Genomic DNA, 16,329 nt, shown 5'->3' with positions numbered 1-16,329 from the left:
GTATACCATTCGTGGAGGTGTTCAAAGCCAGCTTGGATGGGCTCTGGTGAGTGGCAAACATGGCCATGACATGGGGGTTAGAATATGATGAGTCTTTAAGGTCCTTTCCAACTGAAGCCATTCTGTGATTCTATAATTCTATGATAATTTGTGAGTGTTTATAATCATTCTGCTTAGCTTGTCAGACAAATTTTATTGCTTTTGGGGATAATAATCCTGAAAAGGAAAAATAGATAGGATGAAAAACTTAAAATGAAATACGGAAGAAATGTTCTGGGTAAAATTTCTGACAGAGCTAAAGTCAGCAGGACCCTGAGTCCAACTTTCAGAATGGTACAAGGATTCTGTCAGCTCAATCCTTCTGAAAAGCTGGGATAGATATTTAATGCCAAAGATTTTACTGTCTACACAAAAGGTGTTTATTTCATTTAAAACCACTTCTGGCTGTAATGAAGCCTGGTGACTCAGTGAGGCAGATGTGGCAAATAAGAATCATGTCTGAAAAATGAGGGATCCGAGGTATGGAAGAGGGGACAAAAAAGTGAGAGTGCATTACACTTATAATCCTCCAACTATCAAGCCACTCATCAATGGGCCAGCACCTTTGTGAATTACAACAGATTCCAGGTTCTTGCAGTTCATGTTGCCTGCCAAAGCTCCCCATATGGCAATCACAAACCATTGCCCCTCTTTATCCCCCAAGTCATATGCATGGTCCCAGCCTAAAAGTTGAAGGATAGTAGTGGTTACTCCACTGGTGACTCTCCTCACATTGGAGACACTCACTGGGACAGATCTGCAGCGTTTACACAGCTTTGTGCTGTAAAGCAGAAATTGAACCTTTTAACTTCTGAAGACATCTATCATCAAACAATGCAATTCTCATTCTGAAGATGAAAGGCTTCTGATGTGCCATTGATTGTTCTGGAAATTACTTTCGCCAAAGAATTCTGTCTGAATGAACAGTCCGACAGAGCTGGAGCCAGGAGTGTTCCTCTAATAACTAAACAATGGTATCACTCCTCATTTCACTTACAACAAAAATCACAGAGCTTGATATCTCAGAAAAGAAAAGAATCTGATACGCATATTTCATTTTGTGTGTATGAGGACATTCATTTAATCTGCTCTGTGTAAGTACAACAGTAGGTGCAAATCTTCTGGGAAAATTCACACGGTACAGAAGAGACACCTCCAGGGTTTTATGTCTGAAGGTGAAAACACACATAAGATACAGAAAGCCCCTACTGCTGCTTAACAGCTTGTACTGGATTTTGTCATATCTTCTGAATAACCTCACTGACTATTTAATAAAACACTTCAAACTCAGATAACAATAAAAAGTACTCTCTGCTGTGCCTTGCTAAGAGTTAGTATTGCTTCCTTCATGTGTTTAACCTACTCATGGATGTGTTTTGATACTGATTCTGCAATGTAACATAGAATTTTTAAAAATGACACAATCAAACACCTCTGCTAGTGCTTTCCTCTATAACACACACCCTGACACTCTGTTATGATCACATCTGTCACAGAGGGCAGATAATAAGACACACTGTACTTGTGTCGACTTGACAGAAGAATATGTTTTATCAGGCTTGTGACAAAGATATGCTCCTCTAACATATAATTTTTGGCGGGTTGCTTAATAAAGCTGAGCATAAATCACACTGGGTATCATTCTTAGGCAAGAAGTACTCCAAGAAGAGGTTATTTTGAGGTGTTTTCTGAAAACAGCCTGGCTGTGCTTCCTCCCCATAGATATATCCCTTTGTAAGGGAATGTCTGTATGTGACAGTCAGCAGCTTCATAAACAGTACTGTACCATAAGGCTATGAACATTGGGTACTGAGTGGATTTAAGCTCTGTTTGGAGTCAATGAACCATCATCCACTGATGGATCGGGGGGTAGGGTAGGGAGACAACCTAAACCCAAAAATCAAACAAAAACGACAACAAAGATGCTACATGGGTTCTCTCATTAGCCCAATTCATTTGAAGGTCCTTACTCTGACCAGAAAACACTGATGGGAGGAAAGGCAAATCATTGTTGAAAGACAGTTTTCCTGATCAACATCACTTTGGCTTTGCTTCTGTTGAGATTCCTCTTCTCATCAAAACTCTCATTTCCTAAAAGTCTTCTGAAGTCTCAGTTTCTGAAGCAGTAGGTGACTGGCCTCAGGGCAAGTCATGTAGACAGATCTACCTGCTGACAAGATCACAAGACGAGTACCTCTGAGATACTCTTGGGAATCTCTGCAGTGAAAAATCTTATTTCTTTCTGTCCCTTGCTGAATACCAAAACATGACACATAACTTAAGAAATGCATACACCAGGCACAAGTTCTTTCAAAGACACAGATATCTAAATCTGAAAGGCTGTGAAAGGAGTGGGACTGCAGGGCATGTTACATTAGGTCAAGGGAGATGAGAGCAGCAAAATGAATCAGAAACAAACTGGGAAAATCCTTCTGTTGGGTTCTCCCAAACCCATCAAAGCAGAGGATCATAGAATCATAGAAACATAGAATGGCCTGGTTTGAAAAGGACCACAGTGCTCATCTAGTTCCAACCCCCTGCTATGTGCAGGGTCACCAACCAGCAGACCAGGCTGCCCAGAGCCACATCCAGCCTGGCCTTGAATGCCTCCAGGGATGGGGCATCCACAACCTCCTTGGGCAACCTGTTCCAGTGCCTCACCACCCTCTGGGAGAAAAACTTCCTCCTAATATCTAATCTCAATCTCCTAAATCAGGATCAAAAGACAGAATATGATACTTAGCATTGCTTTCAAGCTTTCTCTTTCTCTTGTCATCTCTCTCAAGTTGTGTTTTCAAGGTGGTGCTACATGAAACTCTGAAATGAGGAAAGATATTTGCTACTGTTGGGCTAAATATCACCATATTTGAACTTATCCTCAGTAGAGACTGTTGTTTTTACTCTGGAGACTTTTGTACCACATGATTTGACAATGCACTGCAGTTTTCACTCCCATGGCTTTCCAGTTGGATTTTATTTCTCTTGCTGCTTGTATGAAAGGCACACGCTTGTGTATTCATGCACACACACACACGTACAAGTGTGTGTGAGCGTGTGTGTATGCAAGCATGCTCCATTCACTTCATGCTGCAGGTTTCAGTTTACAGGACTTTGGGTGTATGATCAGTCTGCCTGGAAGGAAAGTACGCCCACAAACATCACATGGAACTAGCTGGTTCTGGGCGCTGATCCAGCCAGCCTATTTTAAAGAATCAAGATCATAGAAACCTTTGGCTGGAAAATTAAAAAAAGAAAGTATCAGTTTTCATTCTGGAGACCCACATTCAACTCTTTATGGAAAATATTTTCAGGAAATACCTGTTGACTGAGTCTTTCAGTTTAACCAAACCATATTGCTTTTGCAAATGAAAAGGAAAGAAATGAAAGAAAAGAAAAGAAGAGAGTAAAAAATATATTAAAAAGACCCTGTTTTTGTCCCAGGGGTTGAATTAAATTAACTTCAAACTAAACCATTCTGTGTTGTATGAGACTACAGAGAAAACATCATGCTGTGTGTTATGATATGCATTCTCAACTAATTATTAACATCTTTGCATGCATATTATTATCAGCAAATTTCACTTTTGGGCTTTTATTCAAGTCCTGCTTAATAAGCATATGTTGTCTGACTATGGGAATGGGAGGGAGCACATTGTACTTGAGAATATGCTCTTTGTACTGCTCTGGACAAGAAGTCCATTTTTCTCCCTGTGAAGGCTATGCAAGTTTTGCCAATAACTGGAATAAAGCTCGGGTGAGTCTAAAAGTCTACAGACAAAACCTACAGCTCCTTAAAGCCACAGCTTCCAATGAGCTCTTAGTAGTAATGTATCAATTCTCACCTAGACAGTAATCCAGTTTTCCCCTCGGTTACTTTCCAGTGCTGGAAAAGCGACTGCTCTGAAAGCTCAGGAGTATTCTTTAAACCCTCACACCAGATGTATTTGAGTATAAAAAATATCTTGTTCACTTTCACATAGAAATGGGTTTGCACATTTGTGCTGTGTCAAACGCATTTCCAAAAAGGGCAAGTAGGTTGCTTAGTACCTGAATTTAGTTCTTAAGATCATTTGAAGCCTGGAAAGAAAAAATATGCATGGCTTGATTTGAAGATGAGTTTTCTTCATCCTTCTTCATCCTTTCCAAAAGGTATGACAATACAGAAAAAGGCTGAAAAAACTGCTTCTGTCTTTGATATGTAAGCAGCAGACCATTTTAAAAAGAAAGGGGTTTGTGCATTTAAAAATATTTCATGGTTTCTGTCATTGGCACATGATAGAGCTCTTCATTAAAGGCCATACAGTTTTAATATGATTCATATCCAATGGTTCACATAACCACAATAAGCCTTAGATCTCTTAATATGCCTGTTCCTAATGTTCTTTTTGTTAGAAGAGCAACCAAGTAGTGTTTCTTTTCTTGGCTGAGACAAATATCCCCTTTGCTTGCAGGAAATTAATGTGTATTTTCTGTACTTTGGAAAGTTTATTGACTATAAAAAAAAAGAGAGAGATGACTTTCTCCTTGCAAGCATGTGTTAGGCATTCCACAAACAAAACACTGTGTAATCAGGGCAGCGGTTGTCTTCCCGTGACACTTGAGTTTTCAGAAAAAAAATTTATGTAAGTTATAAAAAGTTTTATGTAAGAAGTTAATATTTCTGAGATTTTTTTTTATTTTTTTTTTTGAACGCTGCCTGTTCCATTCAACAAGGGTAACTCCTCCTTCCCAAGTTGAGAAACTGCGAGACATGCGGTACGTGTATGTGGTCTGAAGGTCAGTTATAGCATTTACCAGATGATTGAGAGTAAGTCTTATGGAAAAAGAGCAACACAGATTACTTTCTCGAGGCCAGAAGCATGAGGCAACCGCAGGGGGAACAGTTTTAGCTTAAACTACAGAACGGATCAGACTTGCATCAGCAGGCATTTAGGGACAGATGCTGGAAGCAGATCAGAGCCCCCTGGGGAAATGTGAGCACACAGCACCTCGCGGGAGATGCGCGGCGCCTGATATGACTCATTGCATAAGTGAGACAATCTTCTGATTCATATCTGGGAGCCTTCTGCTGGATTGTTCTCTCAAAGAGCGGTTGTCTTTCTGATTCGGCTCCATCAAAATAAGAACAGCGTATTCAAAATAACCTGAGTTGTCTTTTTGCGTTCTCTTCAGGCAGAATTCTCATTTTCTCCATCTTTTTTTGCTACAAAAAAATGTGTAATTAAAAAAAAAAAATCCTAACAACAAAAAGAGAAGATGCAATCAGAATGTCTTTCAAACCTATCTTTTACTGCAGATTTAACTCTACTGTTTGGCATCTGTTAACCAAGCCTTGATTTGACACTACGTGATCTGCAATTATTGCTGTTTTGTTCAGCCTGTCAGGGTCCTCACTGGTTCCACTCTCTTCTGTATGTGTCTTCTGGAAACATATTTCTTCATGCTACTGTAAACTGATCTAGTGTATGACTCTTTCCCAACGAGCTGGAGAATTTGTCTGTTTTTCCAGACATTAAGGGGAACTATGGGAAATTACTGAGAACAAAAATAAAAAGTGGGTGAATTAACTGCCTGTGACCAAGTGGTCCAAACTTGGCACAAAGTATCTCAGAACAGCTGGCAGGTCCAGGGAAAGCATCCAGCTGAAATGAAATAATTGTATGTAAGTATAGCGAGATCTGGGGAGCAACTTCCAGGCAAAGCATGGCTAAAATTTCCTTTCGGTCCCACAGTGAGCACACACCTCTGGGACATGTGTGGGAGCCACTCTACTGGGTGCTGGGGATTGTCTGTTTCATTTATTTGAAGAAGTGGGATCTAGGCATCTTAAAGAACAGAAATCAGTGCACAAACATACATAATCAGCACAAAATGAAAGCTCATCTTGTACTGCACATAATTTTTCCCATTATGTTAATATTGTAGTGTACCACAAAGTAATCACCTAAGGTCTGAAAATAAGAGAGGGCCAAAGCCATTCCTTGAATATTCATTGTAGACAATGCTACTATTTCATCTATACCTGTATTTTAACAAAACCATGAAAACATAGTATATATTTTAGATAGCTGTAAAAAATGCCTTATTTTCTTCCAATCCTCATTCATATCATATTGTATTTCTTGTTTCACCACAGAAATCCTATTTTCAAGGTCAATCGTGGCCTAGCACTGGGTAAGTGCTAGTGCTGGGCCTGTATTAAAACTAACAGTATAGGTGTAAAACCAGCTGAAATATCAATCCCAATGATGCCTGGGGGGTATTTTGTTTTAATGACTGTACATTTCAAATATGCACATTATTCTTAGGTGCTTTTGCTCATTTTGAGACGTACATTTCTTCAATGTTAAAAGTGCTCTAAAATTAATGATGAAGCGCTGGGATAACATTTTTGTATTCTGGTTTGGAACATATTGACACATGTACCATGCTGGGATGCAGCACAAAAGAAAGAATAGGACACTTAAAAGAAGGCTTAAAACAAGCTGTGATGACTGCCCTCCATTCAGAATAGATGAGAGAAAGGAGTACTTGCTAACCGATAAGAAAGTGCTTAAAATTCTTTTTTGTTTCCTCCCACTTCCTTCCACTGGTCTTGTGTTTGGTGTGTACCTTACCTTGTAAGGGACTGATTTCAGGCTTCTTGAGCTCTGGCCTTTTTCAACATCTTTACCAAGTGCTTGTCATGCTCTTGATGCCATTTTTTTTTTTTTTCAAGCATTGTGGCTTATGTATACTAACAGATTTTGTTCCATACTCATAGCCATGCATGTCACAAACCACAATTGGTGGCCATCTTATCACTCATGTCTGCAAACATCTATAAGGAAGAATAAACATTGTTTTCAGCAATAATTTTGAATCAGAACAATTCTGAATGAAAATAAACATGCAGGTTGAAAAACTGTTTCATACACATGAACTCAGAGTGAACGTATCTGAGATAGTGGATGCCCCATCTGTGAAGGCATTGAAGGCCAGGCTGGATGTGGCTCTGTGCAGCCTGGTCTAGTGGTTGGCAACCTTGCACATAGCAGGGGGGTTGAAACCAAATGATCATTGTGGTCATTTTCAACCCAGGTCATTCTGTGATTCTATGATTCTCTGATTCATTGCATCTGGATTCAGTCTTGAAAGGGGTATGGCCCCGTAAACTGTCCATTTGGAACAGGTAGGCTCCTTCTGCAAATACTAGGCTGAAAATTCATGTGTGTCCCCCAGTTGATACCTAGCTGTACCAAGTCTAGCTCTTTTACTTTATACAGTCACAGTCATGGAAATGCTGACCCTTCTCCTCCAGAAACAACCCCTCTGCTTAATCAAGTTGCTGCAGCAAGCTGACCATTTTGGAGACCAGAGCCTATTTTTAATCTACCAAGTAGATGGCAAGCAGCATCAGGATGTTGCTCAGCTGAAGTGCTGATTCTCCTGTTGCAGAAAAACCCCAGAATGCATTATGCCAGCCTGGACAGTATGAGTATCTACTCACACAGGACCCTGTAATGCAGAATTACTACCACTCATCAGCTCGCTGCTGGCACTTTTGGTCTTGGGGGTTTAAAACTGATCCAGGATATTTCAGGACTGGGAGAAGGATCTCTTGCTTGTTTATCCCGAAGACCTAAATGCTAATTAGCTGGTGACTTCAGAGAGGGCAGAGCTGGACTCCAACCCAGTCCCTGGTTCTGCACTGCAGACCTCCTTTTGTTTGTAAGGAAAAAAACATCAGTGAGAAAAAAATCCCTCAACCCTAACACCACAAATACACATTGGAACCTTGAAAAATATATAATTACTGTGGTACAGATTAAGGAGTCAGTTGTGTCTGTAGGCATATTCTGCTCTAGGCGTGGTGTAAGCACCAGCCCTTCACAAGGAGCAGCTAGAAGCAGGAGCAGGTTGCAGAGGCAGCATGTTGGGGCATAGTGAAGGTTCCTGAAATTGTCACAGTTTCCTTTACTTTTGAATGCATAATGCCAGTAAGAGACAACCTACTCCCTTTCCTAAAGGCAGAGGGAGATGGTGCCCAACCAAGCAAGGAAGGCCTTTCTCACTCAACTGAGGGAGGTGGGGATTTAATTTTTACCTCTGCTGCTGTGTAAGGCAAAGCATAACCTGTTCTAGTATTTATGACTTCCCCAGACAGCACATCAGTGTATTCAAGAAGTTCTGGGCAGCTCTTCTTGTGTTTATGCTACAGTCTGAAAATCTCATTAGAGAATAATCTGCATCTTTCTTTCCTGTAACACACATGTAAACTCAATTACATGAAGAAATACAACTCTACAAAGTGTATTTCTGGTGTGCAAAGTCAGATTTTGTCTGCAGGGTTTGAAATATAACTTATTCAAAGGCTGACATTCTGAGTACGCTTTCATCTAATCAACTTTCAAATACAGTTTCCTTAGACAAAATTATTGAGAAGATAAATACATTCTCTTCCTTTTCAACTGTTGGTTAAAGAATGCCTTTTAACTTTTCATTATCAATTTTCACCTAAATCCAACAAATGTCCTGTTTGGAGAAAAGACTCCGGGTCCCCACTGAGTCTTCTGAAAACAGTGCATACTTCACTGTGAACTCCTGAGATATTTAGATGAGGACATTGTAGAATAAACTCCTGGGGTAAGAGAGCTCTTTTGAGTGTGAATGTTTGCTATGAGTATGCTTATAACATTTAAAAAATATTTTTCCAAAGAATGCTAAGTATAAGAACACATTTTCCTTTCCAGTTTCCATTAGCTACATTCCTGCTATTCGGTAAAATAGATAATTTATTGGATGCAAACTAGGAAAGATCAATTTGATTTACATTCAGTTTCTAGGGATGATTTTCATAGTTCCAGGATGGTAAAAGTGAGTATTAGTCCAAAAATGGAAACCAAGCTTGCTTAGCCTGCACTGTGAGAGTAATTTCCAGTGTATAAGGCATCACAACAAAAAAAAATGTATCTCTTCAAAACAAATTAAAGATTTCAAAGAATCATAGAATTGCTTAGGTTTGAGGGGACCTTAAAGATCACACAGTTTCAACCCTGCCACTATGAGCAGGGTTGCCTTCCACCAACTCAGGCTGTCCAGGATCCTATCCAACCTGACTCTGAATGTCTCCAGAGATGGAGCATCCACACCTTATCTGAGCAACTTCATCCAGCACCTTACCATGCCCTGAGTACAAAATTTCCTTCTAATATCTAACCTAAATCTCCCTTCTATTAGTTTAAAAGCATTTCCCCTGACCCTGACTTTATTAGACTGCCTAAAAAGTTGTTTTCCTCCCTGCTTACAAGATCTCCTCAAGTACTGGAAGGCCACAATGAGGTCTCCCCAGAGCTTTATCTTCTCCAGTCTGAACAAATCCATTTTCCTCAGCCTTTCTCAATTGGAGAGAGCCCTCTGATCTTTGTGGCCCTCCTCTGGGCCTGCTCCAACAGCTCCACATCCTTCTTGTGTTGGGGTCCCCAGGCCTGGATGCAGCGCTCCATATGGAACCTCACAGGGCAGAGCAGACGGGGACAGTCCCCTCCCTGCCCTGCTCCCACCCCTCTGTTGATGTAGATCAGGATACAGCCAGCCATTTGGGTTGCAAGCAAACACTGCTGGCTCATGCCCAGCTTTCTGCCCACCAGCAGCCCAAGTCCTTCTCTGCAGGGCTGCTCTCAAGGACTTCTTTTCCCAGTTTGTTCTCATATCTGAGATGGCTTTGACCTAAGTGCAGCACTTTGCACTTGGCCTTGTTGAACTTCATTATGTTACCATGAGCCCACTTTTTGAGTCTATCCAAGACTTCCTGGATGACATCCCTTCTTCTCTTGCATTGACTGCAGCACTCAGCATGGTGTCATCAGTGGGGTGCACTCAACCCCACTGTCTACATTGTTGATTGGGATGCTGAAGAGAACCGGTCCCACAGTAGAGGCCTGGAGGACACCACTCATGACCAGCCTCCACCTGGACATAGAGTTCTCTGGTTATGATCATCCAACCAATTCTTTATCCACTAAATAGACTAACCTTCAAATCCAAATTTAGTGATAAGGATTTGGTGTGATATGAGGTCAAACAACTTGGGAAATCCAGGTAGATGACACCAGTTACTCTTTCTTTATCCACCATCTGATCCACCATCTGATAAGGTGAAAGTGAAAAATCACATAAAAATTAATTATGCACTACGAATGTAACAGAAATACAGAAATTCACAGTAAAATCAAGTTTGTTTATAGAAAAAATATTTCCACCATGTCTCAAACTGCTTCATTCAAATCCATTACTCTTGTAATTAAAGCAAATTTTATAGTAGCATTAAAGCTACTATAAAACAGTTTCCAGAGACCTGCAAGACAAAACTTAGCCATATACATCCAGAGCAATTTCTATGGATTCCCAGAGCTCAGAAATCACAGGGATGGTTTCACTTACAAACTTGCTCAGATAAGCAATACTGTGACCCCTCCAGATCCTTTCAGGGTGCTTTCAGGTAGTTATTATGCCTCAACTTAGCAAAACTAGTCTTGCACATAAATAAAGGTTTGTCTTTTCCAAACTAATCTATTGGGGCTGAATCAATAATTGATCCTAAATGGTGAAATAAATGTTTAAGAAATCTGCTCAAGCAGAACATCTCTGCTTTGTAACTTTCACAATTAAAAATTGTGCAAAATCAATAGCATAAATCATAATGAATTAAAATGAATCAGATCTCTATAAGAATGGAGGGACTTTCTCCAGAAATGTTGTGATTTTCAAGCATCACCACCTATTAAGTTACATATAGAAATCTTTATCCACAAATACAAAGATGGTAAGCTATATAAGAAAACCCGAAGAAGAATATGTTTACAGTTTGTAGTAATTGCTCTTTCATTGCTTGACTGTGGAATCCTAGCTATGATATGCCTTATTTGGAACTGTTACAGCTGATCACATTTATCCTTCATTTCTCTTTCTCTTCAGAGTGTGCCTATCCCAAATGTCACATCTGGAGGCCTGCTGTTTGAAACAAAGCTATTTTTGGAATCATCACAGTTTTCCAACCCAAACTATTTTGGCTGGGCTGTCTGCTCCCTGCATTGTTTTTTCCTTTTAGAAAGGGTAGTAGGAAAGGCCTATTGGTGTTATTATAAAAATACCTACAAACACCTAACAGTGTAGTTACACTTCCCTCTGGTGCCACGTTACTTTTCCCTTCTGTTCATGACTGCTAAGTATGTCTGTGTTACCACGAATGAAGTCATTCAACTCAGAGTCTACAAAGATGCGTGCTTTCTATAGACCTGACATTACTTGAGGTTAGCCCCAGGCTGCTGTTATGGTGTTACATGAGGTCAAAACCTCCCTTACTGAACAAAGCTTTTAATTTCTTCTTAAGCATACCCAATAAGACTGCCTTCCAAGCTCTTCTCCATAAATATTTGTCATCCAGGAGTAATCCACCCTCCCATTTCTTATTTAATTATCCACATACTTCAATGGGAGAACAGGAGGCCTCCTATTCTAGTCAGAGTCCTCATCACAGGTTTGAATTGTCCGAGGAAAAAGATTGGTGTAAACACATAGTAACAGCAAGAGGCTGTATGAAAGCAGCCTTTTCCACAGACTTCTCTCTGAAAAGCAAGAGGCCCTGTGCACCAGGGCTATAGGCAACTTGAGGAGCAGCTCTTCAGATCATCCAGCAGAACATTTCACAGCCTTTGGGAGTGCATTCTGCTCTGCAACGACTGCAGACAAATGTCAGAACTGGTCATATACTAAGTTTTAAATTTACCCTGAACAGTAATGTAATTGTACCTAAGGATGCAGGTTAGTAAATTTTTGTCCCAAGGGAATCAGAATACCCCATTTCACTCCTGTCATGCTACCTGTAGAAAATTAATAAGCTTAATGAACATGGCATTGGTGTAAAGACAGTAAGGCAGGAAATGTGATCACTAGCAATGATGATATGCAGTAAGTTTCATCCCAAAAAAATCTTTCACTGGACATTCTCATCTATTTTCTGTGTTTGGCAATATATGTGCCTAAGAAGATTCTTAAAATTGCCAGATCTGAGACAAAGTCTATCGGTGACATCCCACCTTCCTTATGAATTACATGGCACCAGAGTGATTTTTCATTTGACGTGGTGACTAGATGACTTTATGTTAGGAGAAGATAAGAAATCAATATTTTGTTGTTATAAAGGTTTTCAAGATGAATGTGTTAAAAAGCTGTATATGAAGGGACATTTATTTTTAGGTGGTCAATGCAATAAAAAGAAAACAGCAGATGGCAGCACCAGATGCGAGTGACACGTCTGTTAGGATTTTAGGATCAACATTATCACCATCTGTAGTCTAAAAAACTGGAAAACATATACCCACAGCAAGTCATTAATACACTGGCAGTAGCAAACATTTTGGTCTACGAAAAAATAAGAGAACACATTTTGTTCTACCACAAGTCTGAGTTTCAGTAGTTCCAGACATCACTTCAGTAGTCTAAGGTGTCACAGCAGAGTCCAGATTGTATGCAAGAAACGGGATTTCTGGGCTGATGTGATTCTTGAAACTCAATTAAGCATGAACTGTTATTTCTTTTACACAGTCAGACATAACTAACTCAGATGTGTTTATGCATTCTTGATGAGAGGATAGTTAATGGAAGAGAATGCTTAAGGAGGCTGCTGAATGGCCAATACAAAAATGAACAAGAATTTGTCAGTAGCCATGTTGATTTGGTTGATCCTGCACTTGCTAAGGGAAAGAGAGTTCCAAGATAATGTCACATAGACAGAAATGCCTGTGGTTGGAAAGTAAAGACACTGCTTGCATGTGCTACCACCAAATCACTCTGCTCTTTATTTTTAAAAGGAGGAAAATCCAGCTTTTATTATAAGGTCACATTTCATCACAGAGATAGGACAGTAGCATTAATGCTCTTAAATATATATGTTGGGTGCATTTTATTTTTTGTTGTTGTTGTTAATTTTTCCCTCCCTCTGATGTTTATTAAATCAGGACTTTTTATAGGTGCTTAAATAATTCACTGCCACTTTGACTAGGTCTCTTAAGTGAAATATGGACTCCCCCAGATGTTTGTTTTTCTCCTCGGAAAAGTCTTCAGAGTCTCTTATAGACTTCCTGTGGGTCCTTCTTTCATGTGGGACTAGAACACCACAAGAATTAAGATCCGGAAAGCAGGGTTGGAAGCTATAAACATTCATTAAGCAGGAGTAACTGATGCAGTTCCAGTCAGACCATGGTAGATTGCCATCTCATTTCTCTAGTAGTATACTTCAACAGAATGAATAAGCAACTAGATAGCTGGTAATGTGAGCAGTTTAGAACCATTTGCAGGAAAATGAGGAAGACTGTAAAGGAGACCCATATCTTTTCTCTGGTCATAGTTTATCTCCAGTCCTTCCACGAGCTTAGTGCTTTTTGACATACTTTGATGTACTGACCTCTGAAAAATTTCAGCTGGAGTTGGACACCTTCATCCACAGAGCTTAGATCAAAGGAAAAGAGGTTTTCTTTATCCTCTTCTTAGATGTTGTCTTCCCACCTGCCATCATAGGATGTTTTTTTCACTCTTTCCATTCTCATCTCTGTTTTTAAAGTGTGCTTCCGTACATAAGGACAGCTCAAAAAATTTAATAATATCAAGGATCACAAGGAGATAAAATCTCATTTCTCTTCTTGAAAGTCATTGCTAAAAGTGAATTCCTGCACTCAGTTACAAACTGCAGGCCTTACAGCCCAGTTAGTTACGCTGCAATTTAAAAATGAACTGATTAGATCTAAATGAGGAAAACTGCTGTTCACACACCAGGAAGAGCAGACGGGAACACATTTCATTCTGGCTTTGCAGAACTCACAGAAGTAAGAAATGGTAATAATGTTGTTGTTCAATAAGTCAGCAGATGTGACTGAATCCTCACAGGGTGCAGATGCATTGTGCAAGAGGGCAGTGTTTCACAGGGTCATTCGCAGTGCCAAACCACACGCTGAAACTTGTTTTTGTATGCTGCTATAACTATGGACATTTTCCCTTGTACAACCACTACTCCCTTTTTTAAACATGCAAAACTGTGTTTGATGGACAGAACTCTGCTTCACACTTGTGCCTTTCACTGTACAATCACCTTTAGGGCAAGGCAGTGGTTCTTCAGCATACAGTACTATGCATTGTCACAGTGAGAACATCTCCTTTCCTACAGCTGCAGATGAACCTGTGTGGCACGCTGCACCCAGTGTGGGTTATATAAAACTGGCCGACAAGAGGAATGAGGAGTGGACATGTGCTATTATCTATCAATCAGTGGCCTCAAATAAGTAATATAAGAATCCCTCCGATTGTGATTATACTTGCTATCATCTCAATTTCTTCAGTTTTATTTAGCAGCTAAATGCTAAATAAATGAATAAATTATGTTAATGAAAGTTCACGCTTAACTTTCAAAATGATTTTAGAAGAACTTTGTATATAGTTGCATATGATATATGCACTACGTATATGATGCAGCTAAATCCCATTCTCAAAAGTGGTATAGGCTATCAGGAGTCCCAAGCCCCACTGAGAAAAAAAACATCCAGCCATTTATTTTAGACACCAGGACTAAATTTAGACATCTGTCTTTTTTAAAAGCTCCTGTCCAAAGGACAGCTTGTGCAGAAACAAATGCAGAAAAAAAACATGCCACTTTCCAAAAGTTTGTATTCTGGAATCAAATTCAGTGGAAAGAAATGTGCGGTCTTCTTTATTTTGTTGTTACACACTGAGTTGCTGCCTTTGAACATGCAGTCTTCTGTAAACCAATGTTCCAAGCCAAAGTTAAGAATAATGGTAAAAAGTGAAATTCACTGTAGAGGTTACGGGATAACAAGGCATTGTGTTCCGCATTAAATATATAAAATGACCTAGTATCTGCTAAAGCATGTAACATTCAAATCTTGCCTAAGCTGCTGAACAGAGTCTTCTATTAAGCTGCAGAACATGAAGGTCCCCTTCAGGAACATAATTCCCAGAAGAGCAGAGAGTATTCTCTTTCAACAGAAAAAACAAAAGAAATAGGAATAAGTAGTTTTCTTAATTCAAACAGTATTCCCCTTTTTGTTAGCAGCTATTCAGCAGAGAAACATTTGCACAGAGACAGGAGATTCCTCTGAAAGAAACTGGTTATAAAATCTCTCCTGAAGCATCAAGATGCACCCACGTGCTTTCAGACAGCTTATGTTTAGCAGTTTATGTTGCCTAATACAGCTGGTGCAGCTCCTCTTTCATCGCCTGGTTTTAGATACATCTTCTCTTTCTTAGCTACTCCCAAAGCTCAGACCTTCACCATATTTATTGGGGTTAGAACCTGAAAACCTCACACCACTGACATCTCCCTGCAGCTCCCCTGCTGCAGAATAAGACAAGCTGGGGGGAGAGTCCAGCCATAGTTCCCACAGGGCAGAAGCTGGGATTCAGCACTGTGATAAAGTTGCCTTATTTTCAGCTGTAAAACTAAAGGAAACACTGGGAAGGACCTCAGATCTCCTGGGCTCTGGTCTTTTGAGACATCTTGGTACTGAGACGTCTTGATTATTTGCAGTATCCCACTACTCTAGGCATTGGGGTTCATGTATAGAAATAGTCTGTGATCCAAATTCTCTGACACAGATGTAGCACATCTTGAAAAAAGGTCTTCTTTGTGGTGTGAATGGTTAATTCAGTGGCATTCAAGACATGTTCGAAGATTCTGACTGCTATGATACTATTGCAGTGCCTATGGTCCAGCTTCTAGATGTACTATTACTGGCAAAATTAGGGGAAGATCTGATAAATTATAAGGTACAATCTGCTCCACAGTGATGTTGGTAGACACCAACAGTGGCATCTCCAGCACTTGGCAGAGTTACTAATTTTGTTCAGATTTTTTTTCTTGGCATTTGTTTCCATGAAGAGTACAACACTGAGATGATGTGGGAGGTAAAGAATATGTCATATGAAAGGAAGCTGGATGTTTGTTTAGTCTCAAGATGACAGCTAAACATATTTCAGTGCTTCAATTTGCTGTCACTATATACAGACAACTCTGTCTAAAGTTCTAAATGAACTTTTGAAGCTCTTAGAGCTCATTTTTGGGGATCATCCTTCCTTGATCAAAGGGTGGTGAGACACAAAAAAGGGTTGCTCAGAGCAGTTGTGGGTGCTTAATCCCTGGAGGTGCCCAAGGCCAGGCTGGAGGGGGTTCTGGGCAGCCTGATCTGGTGGGAGGACAACCAGCACAAAGTGTAGGGGTTGGAACCAGGTGGGTTTTAAGAT

The 16,329-nt window shown here is 40.0% G+C and overlaps 1 protein-coding gene across 1 annotated transcript; it reads right to left on the bottom strand.

Moving 5' to 3' along the window:
* Nucleotides 1-3,121: 3,121 nt before the first annotated feature.
* LOC122181300 (zinc finger protein 474) lies at nt 3,122-15,695 on the bottom strand. The gene is given in 3 exon segments (XM_042873721.1): nt 3,122-3,273; nt 10,131-10,136; nt 15,542-15,695. Coding segments are annotated over 3 exon segments (312 nt in total).
* Between the last annotated feature and the right edge of the window lie 634 nt (nt 15,696-16,329).

This window comes from Lagopus leucura, unplaced genomic scaffold, assembly GCF_019238085.1.
Source record: "Lagopus leucura isolate 7727_CA_CO unplaced genomic scaffold, USGS_WTPT01 Super-Scaffold_54, whole genome shotgun sequence".
NCBI lineage: Eukaryota > Metazoa > Chordata > Aves > Galliformes > Phasianidae > Lagopus > Lagopus leucura.
The sequence above is the reverse complement of the archived record's forward strand: the minus strand, read 5'-3'. Positions and strand labels throughout refer to the sequence as shown.